Source organism: Pelobates fuscus, chromosome 8 (genome assembly GCF_036172605.1).
Source record: "Pelobates fuscus isolate aPelFus1 chromosome 8, aPelFus1.pri, whole genome shotgun sequence".
Lineage (NCBI taxonomy): Eukaryota > Metazoa > Chordata > Amphibia > Anura > Pelobatidae > Pelobates > Pelobates fuscus.
The window spans coordinates 58,951,562-58,965,217 of record NC_086324.1 but is presented as its reverse complement, the minus strand read 5'-3'; the positions used below and the strand labels follow the sequence as shown (position 1 = coordinate 58,965,217).

General features: G+C 38.5%; 1 protein-coding gene across 1 annotated transcript in view; it reads right to left on the bottom strand.

Moving 5' to 3' along the window:
- Positions 1–7,599: 7,599 nt before the first annotated feature.
- The window catches only part of C8H3orf70 (chromosome 8 C3orf70 homolog), a 107,834-nt gene continuing 101,777 nt past the window's right edge, over positions 7,600–13,656 (bottom strand). Inside the window, exon 3 of the mRNA XM_063429888.1 lies at positions 7,600–9,034. Coding sequence (XP_063285958.1) covers positions 8,475–9,034 — 560 coding nt within the window. The 3' untranslated portion in view covers positions 7,600–8,474. The remainder of the gene's footprint in view (positions 9,035–13,656) is intronic.

The following is a 13,656-nucleotide window of genomic DNA, read 5'->3' as shown; positions in this document are numbered from 1 at the left end:
AGAAAAATGTATGGGGAGAGAGGTGTGGGAGGGAGAAAACGTGTACTATATAGAAATAATGCCATCTGTAGGTTCTAGACAGAAAATAATAAACCAATAAACAAAAGCTATTGTGGTCCAGAATCCAGAGATGGCATTATTTTTCCCTATTATACGCTTCAGCGATTTGTAGAGTGAGACTGTAGTTTAATATTTCTGCAGTTTAGAAGAAGCGCCTGCATATGTGAAATACATTGGGATATAGATTAATTCTAAACAGTCTTCTGAATTGTGATTAAAAAGAAAATAAAGCAGGGCTATCACCATGCAAAGCATCCAAGTGTTTCTTTGCTTGTTTCACATTTGACCCCAGAATTGTTCTATTTGTAATCAAACATAATTTTTTTTTTATCAATTTGCCTTGAATTAATCTAAATATATTTAGTTTAGTAAACCATGTTCAGCAGCACGATATTGGAACTACTAGGAGATATTCAAAGTACTCGAGCCTAAATGGACACGATTAGGGTTATTCGCTAAAATAGGAATTGTTGGGAATTCAAAGTGAATTTGAAACTGAAGGCTAAAATAGCCAAACTAGAATTTTTTTTTTCTTACATTCACTTTGATTTTCCAGCAGTTCTCATTTTAGTGAATAACCTTAATTTGAAACAAACATGGTTTATTGTATTAACAACAGGAAGAGAAAACATATAGTAACAGTCAATCAATATTTAATTAATCAATCGTTTAATTTTATACGTTTGTTTTTGAAGGGCTTAAAATCTGCTACTAGCCAGGCCTTAGAGAAAACGGCCTAGACTGGCTGAGAAACCACTTACGCTTCACCACAACTGACCCCGAGGCAACACTCGACGGCCCATATCACTATCGACTTTACTACACTGCCCCCACCATTCAATACCTTCCCACATATCCAAAGTTTGTATTCCTGACACTATAGTACTGTTAACAACCTAATGTTTTTTAGGGTGGGGGTGGACATAACACACTACACCAATTCATTAATAAGTTAACAAAATAGATATATTCCTATTTAGATATAGTCTTCCAGGCCTTCCACTTCTCTAGCATGCCTACCTGCAACTACGCCCTTACATCTCCCAAGGATCTCACTGACACAGATTGGTACAACTCCCTTGACCACATCCCCTTATTTATTCCTTAACATTGCTTATAAATTTACAATGAGAATGTTTTTAGCTAAACTACCTATTAGTATCATTGTAATGATGACAAACAGTCAAACCTTTGCTGTTTTGCCAATAATATCATCTTTTCACAATAATGAGTGCTGGACATCTTTTTTGTTTATACTTTGTTACTTATCCGGGAAAGCAGAGCCAAAGTAATTAAGAAAAATAAATGTGAGAGCTCTCTCATACCATTGTTATTTATAGCTTGAAATCTCAGAAGTAATATGTCATGAAAACTTAAGTGATGGGAAACTCACTGCCACTACTGTCATTAACATTACATTAGTGCCACTCGCAACTGTGAAGCACCTTAAAGCCTGCACCCCTGGTAGGTGCAGATTACGGTCAGTGCTCCATCAAAATCCAGGGCATCCTAGGGAAACAGAGTGCTGCCACTAAGTTACATACCTAGTGATTGTAATTATACAGGAACTCAGTATCATATGGAATGCCAAGACTGGTCTCTACCTGCCAGTGATGCAGATCACACACTTCACCAAATGGGGATCAGGGAACGTCCTTCCATCCCTGTGCAAAGGGTAAGTGATGAGCAGTGTTAATACAGTAAAGGATGAAAAATGATTCCGCTACAGAGAGTTAATAGAGACTCAGACTTGGCATGAATGAGGTTTCCTAAATCCCAGTGCTCACTGTCTCGCATTACATGGTGTGAGTGTACAGTACATTATACAGACATTTTGTACTGACAATGAAGATTTCTCTTACGACATCCCTAGAAGAAGGATTGAGCTCTGGAAATCCTTATCATCCTAGCACCATACCCACTACAACCAGCTGAAATGGCTTGTCCCTTTAAATCAGGTGTGGGGAACCTTTGGCCCTCCAGATGTTTTGCACTACATCTCCCATAATGCTCTAACAGCTATAATGCTGGCAAAGCATCAAGGGATGTGTAGTCCAAAACATCTGGAGGGACAAAGGTTCCCCACCCCTGCTTTAAATAAATAATATAAGCCTGGGCACTGTGCATTTATGTCGGATGCAGCCATTGGAGCCATTCCTTACATCTGCTGCTCCCACACTGGGCTTTTCAGAGACAAAAAAAACACAGCGCAGTTTAACCTTCAGTCAGTAAAAGGAGACGCTATGAAAAATAAGTCCACGCTGGCATAATTATTTCTCGCAGCCCGCTGAGATAAATCTGCTGTACTGACTTTGAAAGTGTACAGAGAAGTATTTCTCTAACTGGCTTAAGGCAGTCCACAGGGAAAACTTGGAGCAAAGAGTGTTAGCAGCTGCTACTAGCGATTAGAAACGACACAAAGGGAAGAAAGGCAACTGTGCTGTAAATAACAAAGTGTTGGGATGGAAATGTAGTTTACTGTTTGATTTCCATTTTACATGGAAGGTTAGCCTTTCCCCACCTTCAAATGCATAGACTGGAATAAGCTTCACTGCACCCACCCTCTCTGCTGATGTAATTGGGCAAAGAATCTTCTGTTCAATCCAACGTTAGGTAAGGGAACGTTACTTGAAATGAGGGAATAGTAGTCAAGCAGTCGTTGGAACAAAACCACAACTAAACCGATGTGAGGTGATACTAGGGGTAATAGCGCGGCCATGCTGTCATTGACACAAGTCACTTTTTATGTTGATGGGCAGCACATAAAACTTGCGGCCATGTAGTTTGTGTCATTCATAAGCTGCAGGATTTCTTATTAATGACTTGATTTACTACCAGCAGTATTAGATTTTATGCATGCCCGTTAATATGAGTAAGTAATATATGTCCACAAAAATAGGGGGATTTGGCACCATTAGTGACCGCACATGGGTAATGGTAAGGTTACCAATAAGTAAACAAACAGGGCCTATAGTGTCCCTTTAACAAGCCTATTCTGACTGAATATTTCTGATTAGAATAGGTTTGTTAAAGGGACACTGTAGGCCCTGTAACTGTTTCATTTCAGTGAAGTGGTTATAGTGTCTGGAGTCTCCTTTCATTCAGTATTAAGCGTCTGAGCTGCTTTAGCGAATGAGGAAGTAATGGACGATAGTGATTGGACTGACAGTCACAGCCACCCACTGCTGGTATAAATTGCTAAGACTAAGGAAGTGTGTACCTCCAGTGTGGGTCAGACTGTGAGAGGACCGAAAGCCTCATTCATTATCAAGCTGCTTTAAAACGCTGAATGGAGACACAGTACTAGGGAACTACAGGCATTACAACCAATTCAATGGGATGTTATGATTATACTGTCTCTTGAAGGGGTGACTGCCATTCACATGTCGACTTAAAGGACCATTCCGGGAATGATAGTGGCTTAATTTCAATTAAGTGGTTATGGTGTCTGGAGGTCCTGGTGCCATCTTGCCTTTGCGGGTTCAACCGTTTATGATGTTTATGACCGATTTAACCCCAAAGTGCTCTCAACAGTGCCAGTCCTGAGCCTATCACTGACTCTTAGCTTACAACTGGCCTTACATGGGGAAAATGGTTTATAATGATACATAGTGAGGCCAGAGACATAGGAGGGGGAGGTGGCATTGTAAGGTAACACGGCGCCCAGGACCTTCAGACACTATAGCGATTTTATTGAGATGAAGTTGTTATGGTGCCAAGTGTCCTTTTAAGAATCAAACTAGACACTCATTCTATCACAATAAATATTAACATAATGCTCGTCTTTACAGCATTAAACATCATATTGCAGTAGTTATTGTGCTAGTAGGCTATGTAGGTCACTCTCTGGTTCTGTGTGAAATCTTTTTGGAGTGATCTGACACAAATTGAAGATCTTCCAAGCATATGGCAGCTTCACTTAGGAATAGGACAAAGAGTTCTAGGCGTTGCCTTGGCTTCCAAATTCCCCTGATCTCGATCCGCTATGCTGGAACAACACATCCATGAAGACTACACCTTGCAACTTGCAGAACTTAAAGGATTTTCTGCTATAGCACACGTTCAGAGGTCTTGTGGACTCCATGCTTCGACACATCAGAGCTGTTTTGGCAGCACGAGATGGACATACTCAATATTAGGCAGATTTTTTTTTTGTTGTTGTGGCTGATCAGTGTATAATGAAAAAAGATATTAACTAAACATAAAAAATATTTATAATTAAAATGGAATTTCCATTGCACACTATAAAAGAAGCACAGCATATACATCCTCACACAATACATTTTTCCAAACCATATGGTATGAGAAACGACATCTAGTATAACTAGCAGGTGATTTGCAAGATTTGATTCCAACACAGGTGGCAAAAAATAGAAACTAGCTGTTGTAGATCTATAGCTACCATGATTATATTTCATCCTTGTAAAACTACAACTCCGATTATGCTGGACCAGACCTAGGGCTGCCAAGCATCATGGGTGTTTTAATTCTACAAAAGCTGGGGGTCTAACTTTTGGCCACCCCTGCGTTAATGAAACACCATTGTTCTCACTGCTGCAGCATATCCTTAGAAAGGGGTACAGAAATTAATCACCCGGGGTCCATTTAAATTTGTTCCACCACTGGCCACAGATGTAATAAGTGAATTGAGCGTCCCATCATTAACGTGGACCTTGTAGAGACACATAAAGCAAACCTTTAAAGTGTACACAAAATTCTGTCATTATTTCCATATTTCTGCTAATCATGTCACTCTTGGACACCTGATACCCACTGAGCCTGGAACAAGCATGCTTTCAGTACTTGCTAACAACTGTTAAATATTAATAGTGTCACTGCAGGGACGCAGCACTATTATTTGCGATAAACGAAGGAAGCCCTTTTAAGGGTTTTCCAGAGCTCACACAACTTAGTCTTAAAGGTTTTTCTTTGTCTGCTCTACAGTCAATTACGATTGGGCCACCCACGGTTCTCTATTTCCCTTTGAAGATGTGATGCTCTTAAAGGTCACTATAACCTAATTGTATCATAATTGACTCTGGCTGCTCTCATCCATTCAGTAATTGCAGAGTGATGGAAGCTGCGGAGAGTCGCCTTTCCCATATTGAGCAAGTGTCAGGTCTACTTACCCGAGCTGGATGGAGATGGGTTATCACACAGCAATGTTACCAAGTTACAAAATAAATCCAGTTAAGTTTCATTACTAGAGGTAGATGTTGATTTAAAAGATCAATATATTGATTAACTATTTTTAAATTTTCTCCGCCTGAAGGACCATCAAAACAGAATAGAATAACTGATGACAGAGGTCTGCCATGAAAAAACATGTGAATAATATTTATATATAGCCTTGGCACTCACCTCTTTGTAATTACTAGATAATCTTGCCTTGGTGCTCCCTTTGCGTAATATTATAATCCAATATAGAGAAGGTGCACTCTCAGGTTTTTTTGTTAAACTTTTTTCTTTATTTCAAATCACATCAGTATTGTCCCGATCAACGTTTCGACCCACACAAGGGTCTTTTTCAAGATGTCTGCTGTCTGTCTGTCTATCTATCTATCCTCATATCTACATGTCACTTATATGACTTGTACTTTGTACATTGCGGATACATTTTGTGGGTGTATTTTAAAAAAAAAGGCTATGATGGATTATACATATTGATACAGCTGCACCTTCTAAAAGGGACGCACTTGGCAGGTGTTGAACCATTCTTATTTTTTAATGAATGTAACGTGAACGTTGACATCATGTGCACCTGTATTGGAGTTCAAAGTGAAACACTGCAGCTTGACGAGGGTGGGCAGAAAGGCTGCGATTGTGGAGTAAAAGTATTAAAAACATAGAGCGTAGAGAAAAACAGCATTCGGCACATCTCACTGTAATGTAATCTACAAATTGCACCAAACAGGTGTGAGTACATGCAGTGCCCCTTTAATAGATGCATCCTTCACAACAGTGTTAACAGTGGTTATGGTATCCTGTAGCTGTATGCTGCCTTGCTGACTTATCATGCCCAATATTTTATTTGCTGGCATTTGACCACGTACTATATTGTGCACGGAATATAACCATGCCTGGCAGCGATTTATTTAATAATGTGCTTTCAGTGCTTTTTCTAATAAGAGGAGATGAACTCATATCCCAAAAGGGTGATCACATTGTCTGCTTATTCATTAATGCTTTTAAAATAAATACTTTTAAGCACCTCTGAATAAAAGGTAGATTGCAGACTTCTCTCTACATCTGACTGTTTATATCCTGGAATTATGCTTATTTTAATGTGACCCTGAAGATATATCCGTACAGGTTACTCTTTATTCTACGTGGCACTGTGTAGCAGTCCAATCCACCATCACTATAGTAAGTAACAAAGATTAAATGTGGCATGGGTGGGAGATAGCTAGGGTCAATGTGTGGCATAAGCTGGAATAAGACTAATATTTACATACAGGGGGTTTCACCGGGCTAAGTTTCTTATCAGTCAAGCCAGCTAACTCCACTAGTGACCCAAAATGACAAGGAGCTTTAGCCAATTATTTATTGTATTCTGTGGGATATGTGGCTGTGGAAATAGGATGTTTTGGAATGTTGTCCCGAGGAAGAATAAAAAACAACACACATCATACAATCCATCACTCAGACGTCACCTTGTAAAGACCATAAGACTGCTAAAGACCAGTCTTGTCAAGTAGAAATAGATTGGAATACAGTGATTTACAGTGCTGATACCACAGTGGTGTATTGAAAAAGGACTGGATTCAATCAAAGCATTGAAAAAATAAGAATTGTAAAGACCATGGACATTACTTCTATAAACATTATGATTTAACAGTGTTTGTGATAAAGTTAAATTGAAATGGAATGTCAGCAAGCAACCAGCCTCTGGGACAGATGTATTCTGATTTTATTTAGTTTTAACAGCCTTAACTCTTTACCTAGACAAATACTTCCCTAAAAGGCCAGATTTTGAACAATATCATTACCTCGGTTAGGGGATAAAACACTGGCAGATTGTTTTTATGACCCCTGTCAATTAGTTCACTGCAAACAGAGGATCAGAATGCCAATTATGGCTTTTTCAACAGCAAGCTAATTCAAAAGTACACGTGGAATTGAAATATAAATGTGGGTTATAATCCTAAATCTGCTTCAAGTGCTGCATCATTAAAACCTCTTAAATTTACATGATTTTTTTGCATTGTTATGACGTTGTTTCACTTCTGGACGTGTGTATAAATATTCATGCATAGCCAAATTGAAGAATTCTTGCCAGTGTGTGTACATGATATATGACATCCACTTTTAATTTAGCAAAACATGACAACCTATTGTATAACTATCAAACCTACCGAAAACTGAACTTACTTCTAAGCAAGGAATCCTGAGTGGGAGACAAAAGTGGCTCTGGATTGCCAGCGTGGAAGTCTAGTACCTTGGTTGTCCCAGTGAATATTCTATAGGCTCTTTGATGCTATCAGATGAATTCTACAATCTAGAAGTGATATAAATGTATTTCAAAAAAAGAGAAAACTCTTGAATGTCAGAGGTTTTATTGTTGCAACAAAGCATGGTCAACATTTTAGTGTACACAAACGTATCCAGAATCTTTAGTACTGATAGGAGGCCATTGTGGATAAGTGATGTAACAAAAGCTGACCTACTGTTCCCGCATGTAAAATGTTTGTTAGAATTGCTTTTTTTGTGCTACCCAGTGCAGTGCTGTGGAATATGTTGGAACTATATAAGCAATTGTAATTGTTTTGATGATCAGAGCAACTTTATCCTAATTTTCAAAGCCACGCATAATTATTCTGTAATCTTAACCCGTGTCTTATTGATGGCTCCATGGGGGAATGACAATTAAGACGGAGCACAATTTGCTAATGTAGGACTTAAAGTGAGAAACAAGAGGTCTGGACCAAAGTAAGATTATTTTTATGGCAAAGATCTACTTAAAAAGGTGTGGTACTCCATAGGAGTATGTGAGACGTGGTATAAACATTGATACATCCCTCTAAAGAGGCTGACAACACGTGAGTGATATAATACTGCCTGTTTCATATTCATTACAGCATATTGGACATACAAGGCCCCTTATTTGTGATAGCTCTAGGTTACACACTGAATACAACCAAAAATCTTCCTTAATAAATAAAAAAAAAAAATAACCTTCACTAAGCACAGATTCTAATTTACCATCATCCATTGAACTGATGCCACTTATCCATATAACAGATTAAAAACTGTTTATCTATACATTGATCACATTGTGCCTTTTGGAGAGCTATAGATCGGTGTGCAATATTGTGTTGATTGTATTGCTCTGTCCCTTGGCAAAATAGAAGCCACAATTCACCCACATGTATTAACATATGATCTTTAACCTTGGTCCATCCACAGCCATTGACTCAAACTGTTGTCTCTATTGTCTCTATGATCTCCAGGTCAGTCTTGGATGGTGATACTAGTGGACAGTTGTCCTGCCCCCAACAACTATCTGGACTGCAATCTTCTTCTGAGCTCAGCTCTGCCCCTTCCTCTGTGTCCTCGTCACATGATTCTAAGTATGGAATTCCCACCGCATTTATACCAGAGTCTTCCGAGTTAGAAGGGGATGAGCAGTGGTCTATTTTTGGGCCCTCTGAATCTTTGGGTGGGTAGACTTCTTGTGGGAGCTCTCTTTCAGGCCTAGCTCGATGAGATGGAGGAGGTGGCTGTTGGCGTTGTACGTAGCACATCTTTCCATTGATACATTTTACTTGATAATTATCCAGGAAGAGGTCGGAGATGGTGCAGTATCGGGGAGACTCTGGCATATATGGAGGCTGGAAAGAAGAAGATACCTTGAGAAATTGCTCGGCCAGCGAGACAGAGAGCTGAATGGTGTTTGACTGGTCCTGGGGCTCTGCTGGAATTTCTGTACTTGGAAGCTGTTCTACAGGAGTCATGGGCTGATATACATATTTGCCTGAAATAAAAGAAAACAGTGAAGGTTATTTTTGACAATATGGATTTAAAAGCAGAACCAAACATTATCTAAATCATATGATCCCTTATTTTGCACAGCCTCTTGTATAATGTAATAAGAAAAGCTTTTACTTCCTATTGTCTTGATTAATGTTCCGTAAGTGCAGTCGATACACTGCCTCATGCTCCAGCTGTCATGAATGACAATTTCAAAGGTACTAAGCCCATACTCCAGAGCAAACTTCATTTCCTTTATTTTCCTATATATATATATACGTAAACACACACACACACACAGGATTCAGAAAGTATTCACACCCCTCCATTTCTTCATATTTTTTATGTAGCTGTATGCTGCAAATGTTAAATATTTTTTTTACATCAATCTACATTCAATACCCCATGATGACAAAGCTAAATAACAGATTTTTGATACCATGGCAAATATATTAAACAGAGAAAAAAACTGAAATATCACATTAAAATAAGTATTCTGATCCATAACTCAATACTTAGTTGAAGTACTTTTGGCTGTGATTACAGCTTCAAGTCATTTTGGGTCTGATGTTTTGCTTTTTTTTTGCAAATACCAAGCAGGCATTTATCTATTTTTGCAGTGAGCACAGGCTTCTGTTTGGCCAGTCTGCCATAGAGGCTAGATCGGTGGAGTGTTGCTGCAGTGATGCTTGTTCTTCTGCAAGTTTTTCACATCCTGCACAAAAAGACTATTGGTTTCCTCTCACCGCTTTTACCAAGACCCTTCTTCTTCAATTGCCCGGTTTAGGTAGAGTCCTAGTTTATTCAAACTTCTTACATTTAAGAATGTATTGAGGCCACGGTGCTATTGGGAACCTCAATGCAGCCTTTGCAGCCTTCCCCAGATCTGTACCTCGACACAATATGGTTTCTGAACTCCATAGGAGTTCCTTCAACGTCATGGTTTGGATTTTGCTCTAAAGCATTGACAGCTGTGAGAATTTATATAGACAAGTGTGTGCCTTACAAAATCATGTTCAATCAATGGAATTTGGCACAGGTAAACTCAGATCAAAGTGTAGAAACATCAAAAAGATAATAATCCAGAAAAACGGGGTACATCTAAGCTAAATATGTGTCATAGCCAAGGGTCTGGATGATGAATGTCAATATATTTAAAAAATTTCTTCTTAATAAATGTGCAAAGGTTTTAAAATGTTTGGTTTTGCTTTTTCAAAATGGTGTATTGAGTGTAGATTTATGTGAAAAACAAGTTAATTTAAAGGGACTCTCCAGTGCCAGTCTCTGACAATGCAGGTCCCCTCTCCCTCCCAAATACATCAGAAAGCTTTCTGCGCGAATATTCAGTGTAAAATGTTTTAAAGATAAATACAAATTAAATTTAGCTCCCAAGTCTGGTGGAATACCAATACATTCATTCCAAACATGTGGATGTGTGAGTGTTATGGGCCATTCTGGCAGTATCTTTCTGGTTAATAGGTATCCCCTGGTTAATAGGTGTCACTTCGGTCCGTTATTTGACGCTGGACGTCCTCACGCTCTGCATGAGGATCTCCAACATCAGATTTTTTTCCCCATAGGAAATTTTGGCATTTCTTTTGCAAGAAGAAACTAGCAGAAATCTTGAAGTTACTGACAGGCAAAAAAGTTAATAATTTGAAAATTATACACTAAATTGAGTTCTTATGCCTTCATTAAGTAGGCAAAAAAAGCAGAGATGTCAATCTATAGTTTGTTCAATGACATTTCTGCTATTTGTCATTTAAACACTTCCCGACCACGGACGTATCAGGTACGTCCGACAAAAAACGTTCCTTAAGGACCGTGGATGTACCTGATACATCCGCGACTAAATAGAGCACTTCTAGCCTATCTCACGGTATTGCAGTGATGCCTCGTGCAATACCCCCCAGACTGCTGTGCTCCCGAGTGATCGCACCCCCCGGGGCCAGGTGACTGCTCTAAAAGGTGTCCATAGTGCTGCCAGCAGGGGGACTGCCTGAACTGACAGGCAGTCCCCCTGCTGGTGAAACAGTTTTTAAAAAGTTAAAAATAAGTTTAAAAAAATTAAATTCTTGAGAAAGGCAGCCAAGAGGTGCCAAATTGTTGGGGGTATTAGGGGCTTGTGTTTCTGCCATTATAGGCTTGTGTAAGTGGTGGTTAGTGCCACTGTTTAATTTATTTGCCTTATTGTTGTCCCTCTAATTTTGATTTGGTGCTCCATTTGTTTATTTGCTTTGTATTTGTACCTGTGAGGCTCAATAAAGCATTTATGTGTATCTCTGTAGCAATCTAGTGTGCAATCTCTGTTTTATTATTCTAAAAAAGACTGGACATATTAAATACCCTGGGTCGTCTACTTTTCAAACATATATGGTTTCATAGGGGTAAATTACATTGGCCAGCTTAAAAAATGTCCCAAATAGGACATGGGTGCATGATGACCAGCTGTGAAAATTCCAAGTTGGTAAACTGGAATGCGCACCCTCCAAATAAGGTCTTTTGGCTCCCAGAGAACCTATACATGGGTGGTATCACTGTACTCAGGAGATGTTGCTGAACACATATTGGGGTGTTCTTTGACAGTAACCCTTAAAGTTCTCTGTTCATGTATTCTTAAATTGCTATGTGTGTCAAAAAAAATCACCAATTATTATTTTTATTTCTTTAATTTGGCATAGATTGGTGGTAAAATGGTTGCATGAAAAGTGTCAAAATACCTCAAGTGTAATACCTTGGGTTATCTTCTTTTAACAAATAAATACATGTGAAGGGTTATTCAGGGATTCCTGACAGATATCAGTGTTACAGTGTAACGCGTTTACTTTGAAAATAAAATAGTTTGGAAATAGCAAAGTGCTACTTGTTCTTATAGCCCTATAACTTTCCAAAAAAAAAGAACATGTTAACATTGGGCATTTCTTAACTCAGGACAAAATTTAGAAACTATTTAGCATGGGTGTTTTTTGGCGGTTGTAGATGCGTAACAGATTTTGGGGGTCAAAGTTCGAAAAAGTGTATTTTTTCATCATATTTTTTAATTATTTTTTTTCAAGTAAATTATGTGATATGAGGAAAATAATGGTATCTTTAGAAAGACCATTTAATGAAGAGAAAATGGTACATAATATGTGTGGTTACAGTAAAGGAGTAAGAGGAAAGTTACAGTTAAACACAAACACCGCAGAAATGTAAAAACAGCCCTGGTCCTTAACGGCAAGAAAATTGAAAAGCAGTCTGGTCACTAAGGGGTTAAAGGGACACTATAGTTACCAGAACAGCAACAACTTAATGTAGTTGTTCTGGTGTCTATAGTCAGTCCCTCTAGGCTTTTTAATGTAAACACTGCCTTTTCAGAGAAAATCAGTCCAAGGCTTCCTGATTGAAGGACAGGGTCAAAGCTAATGGTGCAGGAGAAGACTTTGGGGGTTAAACTGTTCGTGAACATTTTAACCACTAAAGTTAAGCTAGTGCCAAGGACCTCCTGGCACTATAACAACTTTAATCGTATGAAGTCCTTATGGTGCCCAGAGTATTTGTTTAAACCCCCTCAAAGTGTGCCATAGACACGGACTTCAGAGCTGTATTAAATTGAAGGTGTTTTTTAATAGATATAAAATGTGTTTTTTAAATAAATATAAGAGTTAAAAATTGGAATTCCCAGCTATCAATTACTTAGAATGTTCCGAGAGACATACATATCTCTCTATTACGGCTTCAAGAACGTTTGACATTTATAAGCTGCTGATAAAGGTACAAAGCTCAGCTATGTGTCTGAAAAATAATCTTTTACTGAATTATCAGATCCACCATTTGAAACTACACGGATTTAACGGCTTTATGTAGTAATTCTGTATCTCAATTTAAAATGTCTTACCAAGGGAGAAAAGTTCTGATCCAAAACCGAGAGGGGCATGGCCACAGTTGTACCAGCTGCAACCCAAACTGTTACGCAAGAGCTGGCATTTAAATTTATCTAGACTATTACAACTATGATGCTTAGCCAGGCAAAGTATGATCGAAATGGTAATTTTGATACATACTATTGTTAATTTTCATATTCCTACTCTATGCACTCATTATCATATTCTCATACTAGCACGAATTGGATAAAATCTTCTATTCCTACACGATTCATGTTAAATGAGACTAGAGTTAGGTGCCATAATATTTGCACCAATCCTTCCCAATTTCAAGTAACTGTGTTTAGCAGGTGGTGATTTTGTCTTAAAATATACCTTGATGAGGGTAGCACACTGGCAAAGTGTATTGAATGTAAATGTTGACAATAGCGTAAATGCTTTCGATCTTGGTGGTGCCGTGTTTCACAGGAACTATGATGAGAAGTTCGGTTTATTTCCTGTGAAATTCCCTTATGAATAAGCATGAGCGTTCACAAATGGAATGCACGACTTTGCAAGTAATTACTGTAATTATATCCCTTCTATCTTTTATTCTTAGTGTTGATATGTGTGAACGATTTCTGGATGCTCTTAGACATCTCAAAGCAAATGTCTATGGTAAAGAGACGCAATTTAACAGCAAACAAGAACCTGTTTAGTCCTTTGCTACTTGTAGGAATTGCCGTGTCAAATTACAACACGACCCCATAGTTTACCAACAGGG